At 34.2% G+C, this 25,443-nt stretch overlaps 1 protein-coding gene and 1 pseudogene across 1 annotated transcript; both read left to right on the forward strand.

Annotated features, from left to right (window-relative positions):
- The first annotated feature begins 5,505 nt into the window (after positions 1 to 5,505).
- On the forward strand, positions 5,506 to 6,806 carry LOC107160827 (annotated as a pseudogene).
- Positions 6,807 to 19,829: 13,023 nt separating this feature from the next.
- LOC107160820 (olfactory receptor 14J1-like) lies at positions 19,830 to 20,852 on the forward strand. Its single transcript, XM_015507427.2, has one exon. It carries the CDS (start codon positions 19,830 to 19,832, stop codon positions 20,787 to 20,789), a length of 960 nt encoding a protein of 319 aa, XP_015362913.1. The 3' UTR covers positions 20,790 to 20,852.
- The last annotated feature ends 4,591 nt before the right edge of the window (positions 20,853 to 25,443 follow it).

Consider the following 25,443-nt stretch of genomic DNA (forward strand, 5'->3'; position numbering starts at 1 on the left):
TCATAGTTATTGATACAGCCAACTCCTTTGAACACAGTTCATCTCATCAACTTGGCCAGCTGGAGACATTTTCTCTCATATTTTGAAGGAGAGGGGATGCTAAAAGTTGAAGAGTGACCAGAAGCAAGACCACTGGGAACAGGGGGTTGAGATGAAGGTTATCAACATATCTTGCACTTCTGGATATTATACTCTATTAGTTAACAAGTCAATAGACAATTAAAAAAAACAGATAATTACAACTTATATCATGAATAAGAAGACAACATTGGGATAATGTTCCTTTATTTTATTCTCAGTGTGGTTTTTCCCCACAGCCATACTCTAATACAAATTAGGTTGTGTTATTCCTTGGCTTAAAACCTAACAATGATGTTCACCTCATTGCTAGAATATTTCTCTCTCTCACTCTTTCTTGCTCTCTCTCTCCCCCCTCTCACTACCCCTTTGCAGAAAATTACTGGATAATAAGGATTTCTCCGTCAGTTTTATCACGTACTATCATTGGTTTCTATACTAACAAAGAACGACACCAACACCAACATTTGGTATAATCTCTCTTTTTTGTTCTAGCCACTATACTGAGTGTGTAGTCAGATCACATCATAATATTAATTTTAATTTCCCTTACAATAAAGAAATTATTCACTACATTCATTAGCTATTTTTATATTCTCTTTTATCAATTATATGCTTAAGTGTTTTACCCACTTTTTCCTTTGAGTAATATGTCTATTAATCAACTTGATATGATCTGAATCTAAATATAAATCCTCAGACAATAGATGGAAAAAATATTCCTGTATCCTACGGTTGACCTTTTTATTCTGTTGATAATGTCTTATGATGAAGATAAATTCATTTGTGTTCTTTGAATTTATTTAATGTTAAAATTTGTCCATCCACTATTGTCATGTATGTAAGAAATTTTTAAAAAGTTAAAAAAATTGTCCAAATGATGTTTATAAAGGCTTAAGGATTGAAGATGAACAAACTTTAACAGAAGTTAGGTTGACTAATTACAACAGGCATTTCAAATTTTCCCACTATAAGAACTATAAAATAATGAATTTCAGTTCAGGAGAAGCTGGCAAGAGTTTAAAGCTCTGAAAATAGAAATTACTAATGGAAATTAACAGAATTTTATTAACAGAAATAATTTATTATAAGTCATTTAATGACTATAAGGTTAATAAGAAAGTTGTTGGTAATTGTTGTTCTTCCCTATGTCGAGTTATGGATCAAATAGAGCAGAATTTGTCTAGACGTAGTCCTAATAAGCAAATAAACACATGGGAAATTTTCTAAAGTGAAAAAATTATTTGGAAATTATCAGAGTACCTTGAAGAATAACTAATGCCTAAAATTACTTAAACCAGAAAGCAGTTTTATAATACTGTACCATATTTATTTTTGAGTTTGAGATGCAAATGATACATATTAAATAAAAATTTAACTATACTGGAGAATAAATATTCTTCATGACATCTTAGAAATAATTTAAATACTCAGGAATATTTAATTTAGGCAAATTATTCCAAGGATATATAAATAGCCTGACATCAATGTTTGTGCTACACCTTATCTTGAGGGTTCCTCTTGGTATAAATTCACTCAATTGCACTGATTCAGTTGCACTGAATCAAAAAATACATTTTGGGGGTTTGTTTTGGGTTTTTTTTAACTGAGAGTTTAGGTTCCAAAAGAGAAACTCTGAAACTTCCTTCCTTTGTAGGTAGGTTTTTGTCTATTAGATCCCTTTCACTATACTATCATATTCAGAGACCTTGGCTTTATCCACTGGCCTGAATTCTCACCTTCTGCTTTGTTTTGGGCTCAGGTCTTTCTTCTGTAAACAAAGTTTTCTATAATATCAAAATTGCTTGAGAGAAGAGCTGTCTTAACTCTTCAAGGCATTTTTACAAAAGAAGAGTAAAGATTTGACCTTTAAGATATCAAGACACACGATAAAGTAATATTAATTAAAATTCAGCTTGTTCAATGAAAAAATAACAAGTGGAGAAATACAGCATGCATTTGGGGGCCTTGAATATTATAAAGATTATATCATGCATTTTTAAAGAAGGAAAAGCTAGTCTGTCTGTCTTCACAGAGACAAAGTAAAGCCAATTCTTTTCTTACAGCATGTATAATGTGACCGCTAAATGCCTATAGAGTCGTAAATGACAAATATTAAACTACATCTGATAAATGTGTGGAATTCAGTGCAAGACAAAAAAATGATAAAATTGATATGGTTGATGTTTCTAAAGAATGAAGACTATATTTCAGTGATTTCTAGAACTAAATAGCCTCAGTTTTAGTTTTGTAATTTATCACAAAAAAATGGAAGTTTACTTGAATCCTTGAGCCTTGATTTTCTTCTGGTAAATGGTAATGGTTTTAGTACTTCTTTCATTTGGCTTTCCTGAAAATTAAATGACCTACTGCATGTTAGGAACTCAGAACATAACTTATACTTAAGGAGCAGGTAGTGGAGGTTATATATTTGCATTATATTTGCAGCATATAAAATAATGAGGACCCATTAATGTGATTCATATAGCATGAACTCCTACCAGAGCAACAAAAATTAAAAGCCAGTAAAAATATGGACAAAGTGCATTACACATTTATAACTGCTATTAGGTCCTTCTGTAGATGGCAGATCCACATGGTTACCCCTTAGATTAGTCAGACAGAAACTTTTACCTAAAGAATATAACAAGAAATGAAAATACACATTAGGAAAGCCAATAGTATTCCCTAAGCAGAGAAAAATGTAAACTTTTGTATGCCAAAATTAGAGAAAAGTTATTACCAACAGTGAAGAGTCAGAAGAAACAAAAGTACTACTACTTCCCATTACTCCTTTTTCTTTGCTATCCTTAAAATCATAGTAATAACTGAGTAGAATATTAAATATAACCATCTTTCTGTATTAATAGGATAAGTGACTCACTGATTAATTTTCTTTACCAATTTTCTTTCTACTTTAAATTCTGAAGTATGTTCTAAGGGAGTGCCCAAGAAAAAAAGTCCACACCTCTATCTTAGGAAATGAAAGGAAATTTGACTAAGAAAGCACATTAGGCTGTTGATACTTGTACTGTCCATGGCTCTGAAATTAAAAACCAAAATGCAGCAAGAAAAGAAAATAGGAATAACAACAAAACAATAGGACTCCACAGAGGAATTTCATAACACTACCCCCTCATCATTGTAAGTGTGGAATGGTACCTGTTTATTCCTATAAGAATCCCTCTTTGTATCAGGGGACACACTCTCTCTCAGGATTTTTGTCTAGAGAGCCATGGCTCATTAAAAAGGCCAGCAGATTTTCAGAAAGCAAAGAAGAGATTTTGGAATACAAATGGTGTATTCTGAAATCTCATCATGAAATGTCACTTTGAATATTTTTCTATCATGTATAATCACTAAGGCTATAAACCTGAAAATGTTTCTTAATTGTTCAGTGATTCTGAACATGCCATCAGGTAAGAGAATGAAATAGGAGAAGGCTGAAAAGTTGCCCATATTTTTTGTTAATGCATGATCTGTCTGCTTGTTGGCATTATCGCCAATTGTTCAGGATTTAAAGCTGGTTTCATATCTTATGATGATTCCTCATCAAATAGATTTTGAAAGCACTTTACTTCCCACATCTTTAGTGATATACCTCATTATCAATTTAACATGCCTTGTTTTTTAAATATTCCTCAAGGCAAACCTGTAATCTCTAAATACTGAAATTGTAGGGAAAGAAACCATGCCATACAGAGGAGTGTGAGAGCTAATATTCTTTAGAAGTTAGGAAAAAAATAATTTATTGTTTGACTTCTTATTGGTTTTATTTTGTTCTGTTATCAAATAGATTTTTGATGCAATTTTATTGGGTCACAAAAGCAAGATTTTTGTTTGGCAGATCACTTGTTTATTTGAAAGGGTGATAAAATTTTTGAACTATACACACTGTACATGGCTATTAAGAAAGTTATTCTGAATTATTGGAAGACAGCTCTTCCTGGAGATATAATAGAAGTTAACTTCCCAAAATCGTCTCCAAAATAAAGCCAAAAGTCCCAGAGGTTCCCAGAAAGGAGTCATTCACTTTTTTACTCAAATCAGCTTCTTCTTTCCTCTGACTGTTCAAACCTCAAAGGATTCTCCTTTTTTAGAAAACACCTCAATGTCTGCATCTCTTCAGATTTCCTTATAGTTCTTTTTCTTCTTTCAGTGCCTCCCCCATCTACAAGATCCCCACTTGTCCTTTCTCCTCCCTTCCTAATTAGCAAATTAACTCACTGTACTTGTAAAGGAGAAACGAAGAGCTACTTGGAATTTTGTCTGCTTTTCTCAGTGTAGCTAAATGAGATAACATCAGGTACTTTACAAATGTTCTAGGAGAAAAGATTCAAGAGTTTTCTCAGTGAACAACACAATGTAGTCAAATACCAAATCTCATAATTAATAATTGCAATTCCTCAAGAGTCTCAGCATTCACAAAGTAAAATGCTATTATTTCAATTCTGCAAAAGAAACGAAAATTAATGCATTTCTTTAATACAAGACAAGAATTTTATTTAATGGAAAGAAAAAGAACAAACAGAAAACACTTTTGCAATTGAGGAGACCCGGAAATTTGTGACAACTTTGGAGACAGCAGATACAAAGCAGACAGACTTCTGGTGTCATGAGAAATGATATAACTGCTGGTGACACATTAAAGGAACCAAAAGTCAAGGAGGTGATTTTCACTTGAGGTAGAATATTCTTTGATAGTCTATTCCTGAGGACTGAATTTATTTCAGGCAAAATAAAATAAGACTTAAAATGTGTCAAAAAGAAGACAAGATTTTAAGGGATTAAAGGAATAGATAATTAAGAAGATAACATTAAGTAATGTAAGGTGAAAACTTTAACTCATAAGAGGAAGAAAGTTTATCCAGGGATTTCGGCATCTAAAAAAAAGAAAGAAAGAGTCTGAGAGCAACTAAACAAGAGAAAAACAATAACATTTGTCATAAAAGAAGTGATTTTAGATCCTACTTGAGAAAATACAAGGCTCAAATTGTAGAAGAAACGAAGCCCATCATTGGATATAGCAGTGATAAAACTTCAAATATATCTAGATTAATAATGATTTGTTGGTCTCATTTCCTACTCAAATAGGACTCTGTGACTTTTCCAAGAATGTGGATCAGAAAGAGATGAGCGAGAGAACAGCCTAGCCCCTTTTACTACAGAAAAGTTATTGCCCCTGTTTTAGGGATTGTTCATTTATTTAAGAACTTTATGATGCAATAATTCCATCCCTGGCTATTTTTCTTAAGTAAAATTCTTCAGGTTGCTTCTCACTCAGTAAGGAGATCACAGAAGGTGGTAGAAGAAATTACCACCTCATGCAGCTGACTTAGGAGATGAAAAGGAAGTTGTTTTGGAATGTAGATGTTCACAGCTAGAGAAGATGGTAGACTGAAAAAATATTAATGACAAATCCAATTTTAAAAAAAGACTGATCCACAACACATGTAGCCTAAACATTTAAATACTACACAAGATCTGAGGCAGGGTTTCATGCAAAACTACCACAATCTCCCTCAAAATTTTTTGTCTTAGCAAGAAAATCATCAGTTAGAAAGACTGATCCTCATTAGGAATAATGTTTCAAAATTACTTCTTCTTTTCTTTTAAGTGATGTTGAATCAGACTTCAGTCATTGAATTTCTCCTCCTGGGATTAACAGACATACAAGACCAACAGCCTTTCCTTTTTGCTGTTTTCCTCACAATCTACCTTGTGAATGTGGCTGGGAATGGAGCTATCCTGATGATTGTCATCTCTGATCCTAGACTCCACTCACCTATGTATTTCTTCCTGGGAAACCTGTCATGTCTAGATATCTGCTACTCCACGGTGACACTGCCAAAGATGCTGGGGAACTTCCTGTCTACACACAAAGCAATATCTTTCATGGGATGCATAAGCCAACTTCATTTCTTCCACTTCCTGGGTAGCACAGAGTCTCTGTTGCTGGCAGTGATGGCATTTGACCACTTTGTGGCTATCTGCAAACCACTTCATTCCACTGTCATCATGAATCCTCAGCTCTGCACCCAGATGGCTATCACCATCTGGGCCATTGGATTTTTCCATGCCCTGCTGCACTCCATAATGACATCTCGCTTGAACTTCTATGGTCCCAATCACATTCATCACTTCTTTTGTGATGTTAAGCCTTTGCTGGAGTTGGCCTGTGGGAACACTGAGCTCAACCAGAGGCTGCTCAACACTGTCACGGGGACCATCGCTGCAGGCCCCTTCTTTCTGACCCTTCTCTCCTATTTCTACTTTATCACCTACCTCTTCCTCAAGACCCAGTCCTGCAACATGCTTCACAGAGCACTGTCCACCTGTGCCTCCCACTTCATGGTGGTTATTCTTTTCTTTGCTCCTGTTATTTTCACCTACATTCGCCCTACCTCAGGGAGCTCCAGGGACCAGGAGCCATCATTGCCATCATGTACAGTGTGGTCACTCCTGTTCTTAATCCACTGATCTATACTTTGAGGAACAAGGAAGTGAAGGATGCCTTGTTTAGGGTGATCAGAAAGACACCCTGACCTGAAGGGATCTAGAGAACTCTTCTGAAGCATAAATTACCAGACAATGAGAAAGTTGAGATATATAAGTATACTGCTTCTCAAATTGTTTAGAATGTATACAACAAAGGAAATTGGATAACAGAAAACTACTAAATGGAATAATGTGCTCTAGTTGTGTTAAACAATATATTCCTAGGTAACAGAGGGTAAACATTTATATATGGAACACTAACCATGAAACCCTAATGTTGAATTTGTTTTAAAGAATATCATATGATAATATTGACTTACAATATATTATAATGTGTTCTTGTACATAACCAGGTATAGAAATATGGGTATACTACCTACATTTGGTATATATGAATAATATTTAGGTCTGTTTATCTGTGTGATCCTTCTAGGCTAACACATTTTTAGACTTATCAATAAAATTATTATTCTTTTATGTTTTTAGAATTTTAATTTAAAGCTATGTTTATTACATTGGAAACAAATATCAATTCACATGTGAGTTATGAAAATTTTTAACAGGTATGTCCTGATTTCTTTTTGGGGTTTGTCCTTTTAATAGATAATGATTCAAAATTCAAAATACATAAAAAGGTAATGTGCATGGCCCTGTCATCTCTGCTTTCAGCTGCAGCCATTAATTCAGAGAAGTCCAGACAAGAGGTGATGGGAGATAAAGAAAAGACAAACAGAGAAAAAGCACATAGAGAAAAAGCTGGGCAGTCAAACTCCATTAGCGTTTGACTGACTCAGAGCTAGCTCAGCACATTTATTATACAGGTTTCATCAAAAGGTTATTTTTGAGAAAGTTTCAGCAAAGCAGGCAATCTGAAGAACACAGGACTGATGAGACATGAGGGTTATCTTGGTATGTTCAGAATTCTCTATTCCCAGGAGCTGGTGCATGAGCTCAAAGTCCAGAGTTTATAAATCTGTGCTTTTGCACAGTTTACTTGGGCAGGCATCACCATAGCAACTGAGCCATCTTGATCTGCACCTTCACACAGCAAGTTCCCAGTGCTAACACAGCCATGAGTCAGTAAGACCATGATTCAAGTCACTGCTCTGCATAATAAGAAGCCCCTCCCTGCCCCCCCGCCCCCACACACGTAACCCTCATGTTAGTGTCTGCTTTTCTGTCCTTGCAGAGAGCCTTTATGCATACACCAACAAGTACAAATATTTACTTTTAGAAAGAATGGAACAAAAATATATTGTTATGTGAATAAATCAGTGTACCAAATTAGGTGTATCTTAGAGATCTTTCCTTATCAGTACATAAAATTTCCCTTTTCTGTTTTAACCTGCCTACTACATGCTACTTCCAGATGTGTCATACTTATTAGGTTTGCCCCCTCACATTGCATATCTATGCTAATTCAAGTCTTGCTCCAACACATAAACCTGTACATGGCATGTGTATAAAATCTATTTGTAGGATATATATACAAGTCTATTTCATATACAAAAGTCTTTTTAGGATAAATTCTTGGGCATAGAAATGTTAGGTAAAGAGATATAGGTGTTATAATTCTGATTGACATTAACATAGTACCCTCCCCAGACATTATAACAACTTGCACTCTCACCTGCAATAAAAAGACTTTATATTTTACACTGCACTGAATATGAACAGTGCCAATAGCCTACCTTCTACATGCTTCTTCATAAAATATTCTACTTTTGCAGCTGGAGATGTAACAAATAGTGTTCTAAAGATTCTTCTGAACCATAGAAATCTGCAGAATTTTATTATTGCTATGGGGATTTTCAGGCTATTTGAAACCAAGAAAGAGAGTAACTGAGAGAAAGAAGCTGAGGTTAAGAAAATTCTTAGTGACATACACACAATACAAAATGTTTCTCCCCACTGCAACATAAACACTTAAAACATTCCACTTCCACACAAAGTGTATTCATGTGAAAAATTAGCCAATTATGCTCTTTATTATTTTAATGCACAAATTCTGCACAAGTGCTAGATTTACCAATGCCCTGTCCAAGAGATTTCTAGTAAATAAAGACAGGGCACCCAAAGGTACCCATGTGGCAGAAAAAGAAGAATCTCACATAAAGGACATGCTGAAGAGAGAATGAGCTAGAGAAACACAACTGAAATGTTCCATCTCCTTCATAATAAACAAAATTAAATTAAAGAAAGGAGGAAAAAATTTTAACTAAATGAATTGATGATTTTATTTTCACATTTCACAATTCAAATGAAAATTGCTTTTTTTTTTTGGTCCAGTAAGGAAAATAAGTAAAGTAAATGATATTATAGTAAACTGCTTAACATAAGTAAAATGATCAGTAGTTTACCTAAATAGTTATGGCACCTGTTATCTTCAGAGATGTTTAAGAAGTAAAATGGCCAAACTGGTAAAAATTACCATGAAGTATTTAAAATGCAACCGTCAAAAAGAAACTCAAGAATCTGTTTTTAATCTCATTGGTGTGTTATTTTCCCTTCATCCCCTTGTTCATGGAAAAGAAAGATATTCAAAAGTATTCCTATTTTTGTGTTTTGTTTCTCTATTTCTATCTTTGATAGACTGCAGTATAATATAAAAGAAATATGAAGAATTCATCAAAATTTTCTTTGCCTTATTTGGCATCAAATTCATACTAAATGAAAGCAATGAAGTTATAGCTTCTAGGTCTTCCTAAAACAAATAGACAAGACATATATTTCTCTCCATCTCTAAATACTTAGAAGAGGCTGCTGGCTCTGAAAGGATGTGGGTAACAACATTTACAATTATTTAAAGATACATAAGGGTAAGATTTTGCAAGCTATTTTGAGCTGGTATACTGACTATTCAAAATTTCTACTTTCACTTTGGCAAACTCAATTTGTTTCTGACTTCTCTCTTATGCTTTCTCTATCTCCTAACTAACTCAACCTTCTTCAGTCCTTCAATTCCTGTTTTGCTGAAGATAGAACGTATATGTGGAGAAGGCACCATACAGCCTGAACTGACTTAGACTCGAATTTCTTTAGTTTTAATAACTATAGAGAAAGCCCTTGATGTTCTGTTTAGCTATTGCTGCTTAATACTCCAAAATTTAGTGTCTTAGTCAATTATTTAAATAAGTAACATGATTCTTGTGGGTCAAAATTGAAAAGGGAACTGAAGGGAAGGGTTGATTTTTGCTCAATAATGTCTGGAGCCTTTGTTGGGATGACTTAAACATCTAAGAATAGAAAAGCCAGAAGCTGACAAAGTCTATTTCTCTCTATCCTGTTCCATGCCATTATCATGAGGTTCTTCAATGGTAAAGACTTTCCTAACGGGAGCCAGTAGCTCAAGGCAAAAGCTACTGGTTGTCTCAAAGACAAAACTTGGTTCAAAGCCAAGAACCAACATTAACATAATGTTCTATTGGTCATATTCTATTGGCCAAAGCAGTCACAGGTAAACTAATTTTACAGGGAGAGAAAAATCTCTACTTCTCAATTTAAAAAGGATCAAAGAAACTGGGAAATGAAGTTGATCAGATTATACTAGGAATGTGTATGAATATACCACAATGCATTCCAATTTTATATATAACTATAATGCATCAATTAAAAAATAAATAAGTAACAAGAAGGAAGCTCAATAGAGTAGAAAACAGGGATCAGGGGAAGGGAAGAAGGAAGGCAAGGGATAGTATTGGGGATTGAAATGGAGAAAACTATTTTATATGCATTTACAAATATGTCAGAATGAACACCGCTGTTGTGTACAATTGAATAGCTTTTGTGTGGTCACTCAGGCCAAAACATTCTACAAAAACAACTTAGAAAAGCAAGTTTATTTTGGCTCACAGTTTCAGAGGTTCAGCGCATGATAGAACAACTCTGGGCCCAAGTGAAGTAGATCATCATGGCAGAAGGCAATGGTAAAGAAAAGTACTCAGGACTTGGCAACCAGGTAGCAGAAAAGAGTAGAGCCACAGTGAAGATGTACCTTCCAGGGCACATCCCAAGTGACACCTCCTCCAGTCATATCCCACCTGCCTACATTTACCATCCAATCAGTCTATTCAAACTAGGATGGACTGATTAGGTTACAGCTCTCAAAATATAATAATTTCACATGTGAACATTCTTGCATTAGCAGAAACTTTTGGGGGGACACTTTACATCCAAACTCTAGCATTCTGCCCCTGGCCCCTGGAAACCCATGCCCATCTCACAATGCAAAATGCATTTAGTCCATCTCTATGGGTCTCCATAGTCTTATTAGTTTCAGTTTTATCCAAAAGTCCAAATATAGACTCTCATCTGAGACTCAAAGCAAACTCTGTAAAAATCAAAATATACAGTGGCACATAATAAACATTCCAATTCCAAAATGGAGGAAAGGGATATACAAAGAAGGAGTGAAGCCAATGCAAAATGAAATTCCAGCTTGACAACCTGGTCCACTAACTCCAAGTACAGCATTAGGACACACAGTGGCAAAATGTTCTCTCCAAAGGGCTTGGGCAGCCTCCCCCCTTTGGCCTTGACAGTTGCAGGACATGGGATTTTTTAGCCTGGCTCTTTCCACAGCCAGCAGCTTTTCTTGGCAGAGAGACTATGAGATCAGTGCACAAGTGCAGGGCAAACTGAAGAGAAATTGTGTGGCTCTGCCCTGGCTCCACCTCTAGGCCAGCCTTTAGCAACTATCCCTCCATGAATATTAATACTCCACTCCAACAGGTTGCTGTCTCTCCCTCTGGAAATAGCCTTCATAATCCCTTGAATGGGTTTTCCTGGCTTTACCTGCAAAAGTGGCTCTGTCTTGAGATCACCCCCATTCCCCCTTGAATTTGCATCTACTTTATAAAATAAACTTCTATGTATCTGAAAAAAAAATATGCTACTGGGATTTTGACAGTAATTGCAATTAATATGTACATCATTTGGAGTAGTATAAAATTTTACTAATATTAATTCTTCTAATTTCTAAGTATGAGTTGTCCTATCAATTGTGTCTTCAACTTGTTTCATCTATGTTTTATAGTTTTCAGTATACAGGCTTTAACCTTCTTAGATGTACTTATCTCTCAATATTTTATTATTTTTTGCTATTGTAAATAAGACTGCTTTAAAAAAATTTTACAATAGTTTGCTATTAGTGTATAAAAATGGAAATAATTTTTACAAATCAATTTGTATCCTTCAACTTTAGTGATTTTATTTTCATGAATCATAGGAGGTTTTATTGTTTTCTTTTTTGAGTCTTAAGAGTTTTTGACATATACAATCATGTCATATGCAGACAATTTTACTTCTTCCTTTCCAAATCAAATTTCTTAGATTTAGTTAAAGCAGTGATACTAGCATACAGACATATAGATCAGTGCAACTGAATAGAGAGTCCAGAAATAAATTCATGTATATGCAATCAAGTGATTTTTGACAAGAGTACCAAGAACACACAATGGGAAAAGGACAGTCTCTCCAATAAAAGGTGCTCAGAAACTAGTTATTCACATGTATAAAATGAATTGGACCATCTCTTACCACATCTACTAAAATCAACTCAAAATGGATTAAAGATTTAAATAATAAGGCCTGAGACTATAAAAGTCCTTCAAGGAAACAGATGTGGAAAACCTCTTGACACTGGTCTTAACAATGATTTCTTGAATTTCTTAGAAAAAGACCAGCAATTAAATAAAAAATTGTAAAATGGGACTTTTACAAGCTTCTACATAGCAAAGGAAGCAATCAGCAGAGTAAAAAAAGCATTCTGTAATCCCATTTCCCCAAAGAAGACATTTGTCCAAAAGACATATGAAAAGGTTCTCAAATTAAACACACACACACACACATAATTATGATTATGATTCATTAATTAAAATATAGTAAAGCAGAGCAAGCAGATAGGGGAAGTAATGTGGGAAGGAAAAGAAAGGTACTGGGGAATGAGATTGTTACAATTTGAATATGAGATGTCCCTCTAAAAACTCATGTGGCAAAGCCGAAAAGTTCAGAGGGGAAATTATTAGATCAGAAAAGCAGTAACCTTTGAAGTAACTCATTAGATGGATTAATAATCTGAATGGATTCAGGGTGGTAACTAGAGGGGCATGGCTAGAGGAAGTAGGCCACTGAGGGCAGGCCCTTGGGAATTCATTCTCTCTCTCTCTCTCTCTCTCTCTCTCTCTCTCTCTCTCTCTCTCTCTCTTCCTCTCTCTCTCTTTTCTTCTCAGCTGCCATGAGCTAAGTAGCTTTTTCCACGTAATTCAGTCTCACCTGAGGTCCAGAGCAATTTAGTCAAAAAGCCATCGGCTGAACCTCTGCAACTGTGGGCTCCAAATAAACTTTTTCTCCTCTAAGTTTTTCTAATCAGGTATTTTGGTCACAGAAATGAAAAACTGACTACCACAGAGATTGATCCAATTATGCTATATTCATGTATATATGCCGGTTGCATTCATGACTAAAACACTCAGGGGTCACTCCAGGGGAACTGGGCTAACTGGGCTGCTTGAAATAACCACACAAGAGAAGAAATATCTTTTTCTTTGGGGTTGCTGTGATAGCTCCTCTGATCTTAATGGTACGCAGAAAGAAAGAGAGAGAGCCAGCACGTGCTGACCCCTTTTATTGAGGAGAAGCTATTCAAATGAGACAAGGGGTCAGGTTTCAGGGGACTGAATCTAACTTCATGATGTCTGCTGTCAGCAGGTTGACTGACATCTAAATAGGCCACACCCAAGGGCACAGTAAGATAAGGGGACACACAAAAGGTGTTTCCATGGAACAGTCTATCCCAAACAGGGAAAGGGGTAATATTACAAAGGAACAGGTGAGCATAGCTCCACCAATGGGGCTGTAGGAAGGCAAGCCCATGCACGAAGACAGGGTCCCTGGAACCAAAGAAGGGCAGGGCAGTCTAGCAGCATCTGCCTGACACCTTAATCACCCAGCCAGGGAGTGACTCAGTCATGTGCAAGGTTGTTCTCCCATATATATATATATATCATAATTAATCACACTATTATGTATACTTATAATGTACAAACAAAAAAGAAAAGGAAAATATGGTTTATACATATAATAGAATTGCTCGATCTTAAATTAGATTCTGCAGTGACAACATGGATAAATTAAAGAACAATATGTTTAGAAAATAAGATAGGTATAAAAATACAAATATTGCATTAATTATACATATACAGTGTCAAAAATGTCCAACTCATAGAAGCAGAGAATAAAATGATGGTTGCCAGCGGCTGGTGGTAGGAGGTGGTTTCTCTGTGCGTATAAAGTTTCTGTTATGCAAGTAAAGATCAAGATATCGGATCTCAACATATTCCCTATAATATACACACTAACATACATTAAGATGAGAATAAATCTCATGTTAAATATTCTTATCAAATAAAGGCAAAAAACACAAGGAGATGAGGGACAGTGATGAATAATTTTAGTACCTTGGAAATGGTGATGGCATCCTGAATGTATAAATGTAGAAATATATACATCAAGGTGTATGTATTAAATATGGACAGATTTTTATATGCTAATTATATATCAGCAATGCTTCAAATGATTTCTAGAAACATTTTTACATCTAGTCGAAATTCTTTACAAGGTGCATACTTAAGATTCTTATGGACCTGTCTAACCTATAAGGGATAGACCTGCCATTAAGATTTTTAGAATATATTCTAGATTTCCCCCTTAATCTTTCTGAGACTTCAACAAACAATAATATAGCCACATCCTTGAGATCTTTACCTAGTATTCATACTTTCGTAGCAGCATGCTGGAATTTGTTCTTTGCTCTGTGGCCATTTCTCATTTTGAGAATTTCCTGCTATCTTAATGTATCCAAGACTGATTATACGGTTTACTTTTTTGAATCTGGGCAGTCCTGAAATCTTTAATTTTCCTCTGAATTCTGAGTGAAAATTGAATGGCTTGGTTTTCAGTTCATCTCATTGGATTTTATAATGGTCAGCTAAAAGAAGTCTATTAAACTTTCACTATTTTGAAGTTTAGTATTGTGTGACAATTAACTGAGCCATTTTGATTGTGTTTGTGATGATGTTTCTGGCTGAGATTATCCTTCAATCGGTGTACTGAGTAAATCATATTGTGTTTCATAATGTGTAAGGCCTCATCTAATCAATTAGAGACCCAAATAGACAAAAAAAAATTGAGTGTATCAGTCAAGGTTTACAAAAATAGAGAACCAATGGGATAAACATATATAGACATATATGAAAAGCAAATTTTGAGGGTAGTTGGTTCACTACATTACGAAGACTGAAAAATTAGTCACCACAATGAGTAATAGAGAACTGTGGCCGACTGCTTGAGCTATTTGTCTTCTTTACGCAAACTGGAACTTACAGCATTGATTCTCCATGTACTCAGATCCCCAGAATTGGGCTAGAACTACACCATTGACTATTGGGCCTCCAGCCTGCCAACTGCAGATGTTGGGATTTTTTAGCCTCCATAAATATGTGAATCAGTTTTTACACCAGATGAATGGTAGATACATGATGCATAGATAGGTAAGTAGGTAGATACTATATAGAGAGGGAGAAATGATGATAGACTATAGATGACAGAGAGAGATAAAATCATATTAGCTCTGTTACTCTGTAGTATCCTGACTGATGAAATTATTTTCCCAGTAATATCCTTAAAAAGATCCATGATTTAATTAAAATCACTTTCTATCTTCTGCATTACCATAAACAAGAATGTATGTTTCTCCTGGCTGCCAAGCTAAAAATTAGAGTTAAATTCTTGCATAAATTAAGTAGAAATGTGCTCAGGCTGTTAAAGGAGGACCAAGATTAACCCAAAGTATCTGAAAGTATTAGCTGGCACTACTGAGATATTACTATGGGATTGAATTTTGAGTATGTTTGATCTAGGGACTGGAACATTAAATTGGATAAACAAAAATTCATTAACTTGGGGACATGAAGTTTAGATTTAGGAAAAAGATGAAAAATATAACATGCAAGGGTCCAAGTATTTTTTACATTCAATGTACTGAAGGAAAAAAATGGCAAACAAGAATACTTTGCCTAGTAAAGTTATTTTTCCAAAATGAGAGAGAATAAAAACCTTACCATGCCAAAAAAAAAAAAATGAAGGGACTTCATCATCAGTAGCCCAGCCTACAGAAATTACTAAATGAAGTTCTTTAAGTTGAACAAAAGGTCATTAACTTAAAGCATAAAAATTAGAAAAGTACAAAGCTCAATAGCATAAGTTAGAACATTCCAAGGCTATAACAGTAAGGTATTCAAGAATTTTGTCCCTAATAAAGAGTGTGAAACTAAACTATTAACAAAGGAATACATTTTTTTAGTTGTAGTTGGACACAATATTTTATTCTAGTTAGTTATTTTTTATGTGATGCTGAGGATGGAACCCAGAGCCTCACACATGCTAGGTGAGCGCTCTACTGCTGAGCCACAACCCCAGCCCTAGGAATACATATTTTTAAATGATGTAATTCTGATCTCAAAACCTAAAACGGGAATATAAAAGTTTAGTTGTTGATGCTATCACCTTGAAATATACTTTTATAACTGTAAAATGTTCTACATAAGCCTCATGGTAACTACAAGACCAATACCTATAGTTGATGCACAAAACAAAAAGAGAAAAAATTCAAAGCATTCCACTACAGAAAACTATCAGATCACAAGTGAAGATAGCAAGAGATGAAGAAAGAAACAAAGGATCTACATAATGCAGAAAACAATTATATACTGCCTACAAGATTCACCTCACTTTTAAGGACACATAAAGACTGAAATCAAAGGAATTAAAGCTGGACAATAGGTCCCAGAACTCAGTTGTATAGAGGTAATAAGTTCTAGTGTTCGAACAACCCAGTAAGGTGATTATATTTCACAATATAACTTATTATATATTTTATGAAGAACTAGAAGAGAGGAGCTTGAAGCCTCCAACGATAAAGAAATGAGATGGAAATGTTCATTACCCTGATTTGATCAGGTCAAACTGTATACATATATTGAAATATCACACTGTACCCATAATGTGTATAATTATTAGATGTTGATAAAAAAATAATAATAAAATAATAAGGACCACATCTACCCCTTCCAATGTTAAGATAAGAAATAGTAAAATGGAAGATTGGGCTCAATATGAGGAAGAACTCCAAATTGTGTTCACCTTTCAATTCCTAGAATCTGAAGTCCGAAAGTTATAGTAAAGTCTTAGAACTGAAGCATTAAAACAGAGAATGACAAACTACATAATTGGAAAAACGTATCTAAAATTTTGATACGATGTTGGTTGGCCATGATGATCTTACAATTCCTTCTCATGCTGTGATTCTTTGAGTAAATGGTAATATCTAAATTGGAAGCATGTGAAGGCCAAACAACCTCTGCTTTGTAGTTGTGCCCCAAATTGCCTTGAGTTCCCTATATATGCATTTACTTTCCAATGAACAAACTGAACAAAGGAGTTAACCTCCTGGTATTGGGTGTTTCTTAATCCAAAGCATAAACCACAATGCTTTGGTCTAATGGACACTAATAAAATGAAATTCTAATTAAGTAGGTGTGATTATTTACTCAAATTGACAAAAAAAAAAAAAAATACTCCATGGGAAAAGATCACAGAATTGCAAATTTTAGTCCCAAGACAGTTACAATGGGTCCCAAATACCCAGAGCATTCAGGGACCTTTCTTATAGGACCTTTAGTCCTCCAAAGACATATATAGCTTGGCCTCCAGTGGCCAGAAAAAGAACTGAAACACCTTATTTTTCTATCTATTGTCCAAATATTACTGGATGGGAATGAATTAGGAAGATCTGGACCTTTTGCCAAATGGTAGTTGACACATTGATAGAATTACCCCAGGTTTAGGCAAGAAATTCCTGGATGTGCTAAGGTGAGTTTGCTTGGATTCTCAGAAAGATATTTTAATGAATAATGTGAAGCAAATGAATTACAGATTTTGAGTAGATGAGATAAAGACAGACATTGTCATTTAGCTTAGAAAAACTAATTAAACACTCCTTTTTAATTGACCAAGCACTGTGTTGCACATTTGTAATTACAACTACCAGAGAGGCTGAGGCAGAAGTATCACAAGTTTACAGCCAGTCTCAGCAACATAGTGAGAACCTGTCTCAAATTTTTTAAAAAGTCAAAAGGATGGGAATGTAGCTCAGTGGTTGAATGCTGCTGGTTCAACACCCAGTCCCACACACATGCAAAAAAAATTATCAACTCTAGATTTTTTTAAATAAAAATTATGAATCAATCTGGCATGATGGCACACACTCATAATCCCAACTGCTTGGGTGCCTGAGGCAGGAGGACCACAAATTCAGATCCATCCTCAGCAATTCAAAGAAACCCTAAGCAACCTAGTGAGACCCTGTCTCAAAATAAAAAGTAAAAAAATTTAAAAATGGGCTGTGGATATGACTCAGAGATTAAGCACCCCAGGGTTTAATCTCTAGAACCAAAAAGAAAAATTAGGAATCAAGGAAAGAAAATTTTAAATCCTTTATATTCCAAAAATATGTTTTCAGAGTATTGTTCTCATCTCACAATATCTCCTTTAAATTAATCAATTTTGTGTTCAATATTTAATTAGATAATCTCAATAATGGGTATTTAAGGAAATTATTTTCATTAAGAATTATTACATGTTGTAACAAAAATTGATCAATCATTTAATGGTCAAGTTGAGGATTCTTGAATTATTTATCTACATAATAATAATTTTAGTGGCATGGGTTGGAGATGTAGCTCAGTAAGAGTACTTCCTTAGCATGCACAAGGCCCTGGGTTTGATCCTCAGCACTTCACAAAAAAAGAAAAAAAAATTAGGTGGCATTATAATTATGATTAAACTGTTTTTAATGAGATAAATAATAGTGATAATAATAACTACTTTGGTTTTTAAAAGAATGATACAATATATAAACCACCAGTAAATACATAAAAATAAACACAGTAAAAATAATCTAAGGAAATATGGCACATAACAATAGTAATTATTTCCAAGCGGTTTAAAGGTTGATTATCTTAACCCTCTAGAGACACAGGGACAACTGAACTTCCTATGCTAAATCCAGAGATATGCCTGAAATAGATTCTGTGAAAACTTTATCAACCTAACTGCATGATTAAGATCACATATGACTGCATTCTCAATAGCTCAGAGAATTGTGGGTTTTGGATCTTTGCTAATTTGACTAGAATAAAAGTTGTACCTCATTGTTACTTTAAACTTATTTAATTAAAAATTAGGGTAGGTAACTTTTCCTGAGAATATTGGTCATTTAATTTCTTTTTCTAAAATGCAGTAGAAAAATTTTGACCTTTCATCACTTAGAATTTTTTCAGATGATTTTATATATTTTGTGATAAAGACAATGACTGTATATCATAATTTTTACATAGATGCTATTAATAAATGATGTATCTTTAACGTTATTTTTCCAAAGGATGCATGGAGAAAGAAAAAATGTTAAGAATTTGTTCTCTTACATATGAAACAAAATTATGAAATTGCAATTAAAGGATCAGGTAGTACCAGTGGTGATATAAAAACAGATTATTGGAGTTGGGGTTGTGACTCAGTGGTGGAGGGCTCGCCTGGCACATGTGAGGTACTGAGTTTGATCCTCAGCACTACATAAAAATAAATAAAGGCATTTGTGTCCATATACAACTAAAAAAAATTAAAAAAACAGATTATCACACATTGCATGCACAAATTAAAATATACCATACTTCATAAAAATGTACAATTACTGTGTTTCAATGAAAAATAATAAGATTTAAAATTAGGAAGATTATTGGGAAAAAGACAGACACCTCAAAAATGTCTCTAAAAATGTGTTTGTGCTGTGCTCATGTGAACTGAATGAAACCTTTAGTGTGTATAATACTTGGGTGCTGTATGTTCCATTAGTTCAATTATGCATTTTTTCTTCCTTTGATTAGAATGAGTGACACTAAATTATATTATCTATTTTACTAATCCTCCTTATGGCTGAGTCAAAACATTTAAAATTACTCTATGTAATTCTTAGTATGTAAATCTATTTCATGCTTAAAATGGTGGGCTGATGGTCCAATCTTCATGCTTCCATTTTGCCAAGTAAGTACATTAGATTCTTGAATAACAAACATTGTATTTTTAGGATTTTCCATTCTTCCTACAGTCAGTATCATTCTTAGAAATCAAGAAGGAAAATGGCTAATTTCACTACAATGAATGGATTTCTTCTCATGGGTTTTTCTGGCAAGCCTGAAATAGAAATGCTATTTGCTGCTCTTTTCTTAGTCTTATACATAGTGGCTCTAATTGGCAATATTCTCATTATTACCACCACTTCCCTGGACCACAGTCTCTCCTCACCTATGTATTTCTTCTTGAAACATCTCTCCTTTCTGGATCTGTGCTACATTTCTGTGACAGTCCCAAGGTCCATTTGCAACTCTTTCATGCATAATGGCTATATTTCCCTCTGGGAATGCATATTGCAGTGTTTTGCATTCACTCTCTGTGGCTGTGCTGAGATGGCATTACTCACAGTGATGTCTTACGACCGCTATGTGGCCATTTGCCTTCCACTGCGCTATGAAGTCATCATGGATATCAGTACCTGTGTTCATGGACTGTTAGCCATCTGGGCCAGTGGAATCCTTGGTGGAGTCATGCACACAGCCGCTACTTTCTCCATCCACTTCTGTGGTGCCAACATCATTCATCAATTCTTCTGTGATGTCCCCCAGCTTCTGAAACTCTCTTGTTCCAATGAATATGTGAGTGAGCTTGGGGTTAGTGGCTTCTTGGCCTTGGTGACATTTGTTTGCTTCATCTCTATTGGAGTTACCTACATGCATATATTTTCTACTGTGCAGAGGATACCATCTGCTGAGGGCAGAGCCAGAGCCTTTTCTACCTGCCTGCCCCACCTATCTGTTGTCATATTATTCGTCTCTACTAGTGCCTTTGATTTTCTAAAGCCACATTCAGAGTCTCCAACTGTGTCAGACTTTTTACTCACTGTTTTTTATACTGTTCTGCCCCCAACACTCAATCCAATAATCTATAGCCTGAGAAATAAGGCCATGAAGGAAGCCCTAAAAAAGATTTTTGAAAGAAGAAAAGACTTCTTTTTCTGGATCACATCTATTAATCTGTTTTGAGGGAAAAGTAAAAATTTATTACAGAAAAAAATAACATAACCAATCAAGAAATTAAAGTTAAAACAGAATTTATTATAGGGAGATTCATGAGAAAGTCATTATACAAATGGACTCTATGCAGTAAAAACAGTGAGTACAGAGTTATGTATAAATTACTCTTATAAATACAGCTGATTAAAATCGCACTAAACAAATTCAGGTGTGAGAAAAATTTCTTCCATTTTAAAGGAAAGAATTACTCTTTGTCACTCATTTTTATCAGTGTAATGGAAATGTAGTTAATTTGAAATGTCTTCCTCATTTTTTTCCTGAATTACACTAGAGTGGGAGCCACCTGATTCTCAATGCCCTCTGGTCATGTAGGGGTTCACTACAGTTCTATCAATGTCTCAAGATTTCAGTCAGCAATACACAGTGCTCACCCTGGAACAGTCACATCATTTGCTCTGCCCCTTCAGATGCCATGGACTACTTTGCCACTTATGTGGATGAGATGTTTAAATGAAAGAATAATTTGATCAAGCTCAGAAAATGAATTGAAGAAGAAATCTGAAAAGAATTAATAGAATACCATGTTAGAAAAAAGAGACATAAATGAAAATATATACAAATATAATTTTAGTGATTGAAATTGGAACTAAAATATATGTCAAACAGCAAAAAAAATTAAAAAAAAATAAGACAAACTTAGTGAATTGAAAGGTCCAAAGATTTCACACAGAATGAGATAAAAGAAATGTATGTCTTGGGCTGGGGATGTGGCTCAAGTGGTAGCACGCTCGCCTGGCATGTGCGGGGCCCTGGGTTCGATCCTCAGCACCACATAAAAATAAAATAAGGATGTTGTGTCCACCAAAAACTAAAAAAATAAATATTAAAAAATTATCTCTATCTCTTAAAAAAAAGAAAGAAATGTATGTCTTTAAAAAAAATCTGAAAAATATTAGCAATTACAAGATTAACAAGAAGAATCAAAAAGTTATTAAATCAAAATCTCCAAAAAGATCTATTGCTCTATTTGCCCATGCTTTGAGGAACTATGTTACAGATTAAATTTAGAGAAATAACTTCTAAGAGTTTTTTCAGATTAAAAAACAAAGGACACAGATCATCAGCTTTGAAAAGCACAACAACAACAACAACAAAAAAAAAAGCACAACAAAATTCATCAGTACAACTAGGATCAATACACATGTAATTATATCATACTAAAACTAAAGCATTATTAAAAATAGAAATTTCTGAAAATCAAAATAGAACAAGATATTCTTAAAGTAATTCAACTTTACAGTCTAGAAGTTTTATTATTTTGCCATACATATTTAGATCTATAATCCATTAGAAAATAACAACTGTGGGGACTGTGTTGTAGCTCACTGGTAGAGCGCTTTTCTAGCATGTGTGAGGCGCTGGGTTTGATACCCGGCACCACATAAAAAAATAAAATAAATGTACTATGTCCATCTACAAATAAAAAGAATAATAAAGAAAATAACAACTGTATCTCGTGTGAGGTAGATGTCACTGTTCGTTTTACTCAGTGATACCAAATTTTATTAACATCAAAATAGAAATATCTTTTCCTCCAATGAACTGTCATGAATTAGGTGACCCTATAATGTGAGTCTCTAATCTGTTCTGTGTTCATATTTACAATAGTGAGCTCTATCATTTACTGTAGCTATACAGCAGGATTTTTTAAATATCTAGTAGTATAAGTTTTCTATCTCTGTTTTTTCCAGATTTTCTAGGCTATTGTAAGTCTTCTAAATATGCTTCTGAGTTTTAAAATTAATTTTGTAATTTCCAAAAAATATCTATAAAAATTTTGACTGGCAATCCAAATTGAATCTATGATCTAAAGAGTGGAGATTTGTCTTCTTTAAAATATTTTATCTCCTCATCCATAAACAAGATTCTTTTCTATGTTTATTTGCATTTTTAAAAATTCTCTCAGAAATTATATATATTTTAGTGTAATTTTTATGCCTTTTATTAGATTTACTTATATGTATTTGATGTTATAATGTTTAAATTTGTCTAATTTTGCAGCCAATATTTAAAGAGAGCATTGATTTTTGTGTATTGAACTTATATTTGGTGATCTTATGAAATTTATTTATAAATTTTATATTTTTAAAATTTCTATTATATATTACATAATCTGTGAATAAAGAATTTCATTTTATCTCTTCCAATTTCTAAAACTTTATTTATCTTTCTTATTTTTGTGCTGGCCAGGAACTGTAAGCCAATATGAAAAGAAGTGATGATAGTAGTATTTTCACTTCTTCCCAAGCTCAAGGGAAACTTATTTCAAACATGCTTTAGAGATGCTACCAAAATGGTCCTCAATCTTAGAGTATCTGGAATGGGCTCATGAATGTGCCCAAAGGAAAAAGAGTTGGCTTTAAATGTCTGATATGAGCAGAGGAAAAGATACAAAAGCATGTCACTCTGCTACTTAAACATGACCATTCTCACCCTTCACATCTTCTTTCTCCCAGTTTCAACCACAAAGGAACCAGAGGAACCTAGAAACAGTGGGAAATAACATAGAAGTTGGAAGCTGGTAAATACAGAAAATGTGGCAATAGGTCCTGCACACTCTAAAGACCACCATCCCAGAATAGGTTTTAGTTAGGTAAAGGAAGATGATTAATTTTCATGAAGTTAAGGGCTTTTGATTATGAAATTGACTTAGTTATAATAACTGATAAAGTGATATTTTTCTTGATACCAAAAATAATTGGAGAAGTTTTGTAAAGATTATCTTAGGGTCCCAGTAGCATAGGAAATATTAATTCTACAGAATATTTTCAAATGTCCCAGTCCAGGAGGCATGGGGGTAGGAATGATAGTAGAATGAATTGGACACTATTACCTTATGTGCATATATGATTACATGACCTATATAACTCTACATCATGTACAACCAGAAGAACAAGAAGTTATACTCCATTTATGTATGATGTGTCAAAATGCATTCTACTGTCAATGTATATGAATTAGAACAAAATTTTTTAAATGGCTGAATAAAATAAATAAGTGTCCCAGTCTATTGTCAAAACAGCTAAGATTACTGGACATTAACAGCTATGCATAGAACCCTTATAAATACAGACTAGTGTGAAACCTAAAGAGGAAAATCTCAAAGAACATCCCACTGAAACCAAAATTCTACCTAGTTTTCCAAAGTCTCTGCAAAAGAGCTATCCTCTCTAAGAAGTAACCAGAATGAGAACTTGTGAATTACTAGACCCTGGCTGACTACCTAGCAAACTCATGAACTCTCCAAACAGTGAAGGCAGTCTCCAAGCTTCCCACGTATTCAACAAGAGGTGAACACTTTTCTTGTTCAGGACACTTAAACACAACCTCTGACCAATCACTAGCTGAATACTAAACAGAACTGATCCCAAGTAAGATAAGATTTCAAGGTAAAAAGAAAAGCAGAACTTATCAGGAACATCAGAGATTTTACACAACCAGGTAGATAGAGTTTACTGAATTAGTCTAGGAAAGTTATTAAAGAATCAAACAAAAAACAATAGCAAGTCATAGGGGGTTAGGGAAGGATCAGCACCCAGAGTGCTACAACATAATATTTTAATATCCAGGTTCCAGCAACAACCAAAAAATGGGAAAAAAAGTGAATTATGACTCATCTTGATAAAGGAGAAAAAAAGCAGGCAACACAACCTGTCCATGAGTGTGCTCAGATGCTGAACTTAGAAGATTGGGCTGTAAACTTACTCATACTCATCCCATCCTTCATGATTTTCTTCAAGGCTCAATAGAGGAGGTGAGCTTCATTTCGTCCAGGGCTATTAATCCTTCTTTAAATATTTTAGAGTCCAAGGAAAAACTCATGCACATTCAGGTTGTAGGCAGATGATATTAATGACAGAGTGGATCAGGTCTGAGAAAACAATTGCAGTAATGTAATGATGGATGGCCAACAATATTTAGCTAAGACCTGCACTCAGTTCTAAAAGAGTAGCAGAAACAAACTTCAAGCACATACAGAATCTGAAGGAAACAACAACTGTTCAGTTCACTTGATCAATTTTCTGTGCATCAAGTCCCAGGACTGAAAGATATTCATAATCTTCAATAGAATCTGGATTTTTGTTAAAAGCCTATTGATTCTTAAAATAAGTTATTCATACAGAAAAGTAAACAGTTCATAAAGATGCAAGTTGCTCAATTTTTATACTGTGAACACATCTTGATTGAGAAATAAAACACAGGAACACTCTAGAACAGACCTCAATTCATTTTTATATAATACTTTTACTTGTCCTCATGTAACCATTATTGTAATTTTAGAACTGTATACAAACACAATACATTACTTTTTTTGTCTCTGCCTTCATTCATTCAACATTGTCTTTGTGAGATTTAATCATTAAGGTGCTTATACAGTAAATCACAAATTTTATAGCAACATTGTATTTCTTTGTGTGAATATTCCATACCATGTTTATCCATAATAGTATTGATAGGCATTAAGTGTATCTAGGGTTAACTTTTATGAGCAATGCTGCTATGAATAATTTGCATATATCTTTCAGAAAATAAAAATGTAAGTATTGCTTTTGAAGAATGTTTAGTCATAAAATAAGTACACATATATTCAGCTTTAGTAAAT

The sequence above is a fragment of the Marmota marmota genome, unplaced genomic scaffold, assembly GCF_001458135.2.
Source record: "Marmota marmota marmota unplaced genomic scaffold, marMar, whole genome shotgun sequence".
Taxonomy (NCBI): Eukaryota; Metazoa; Chordata; class Mammalia; order Rodentia; family Sciuridae; genus Marmota; species Marmota marmota.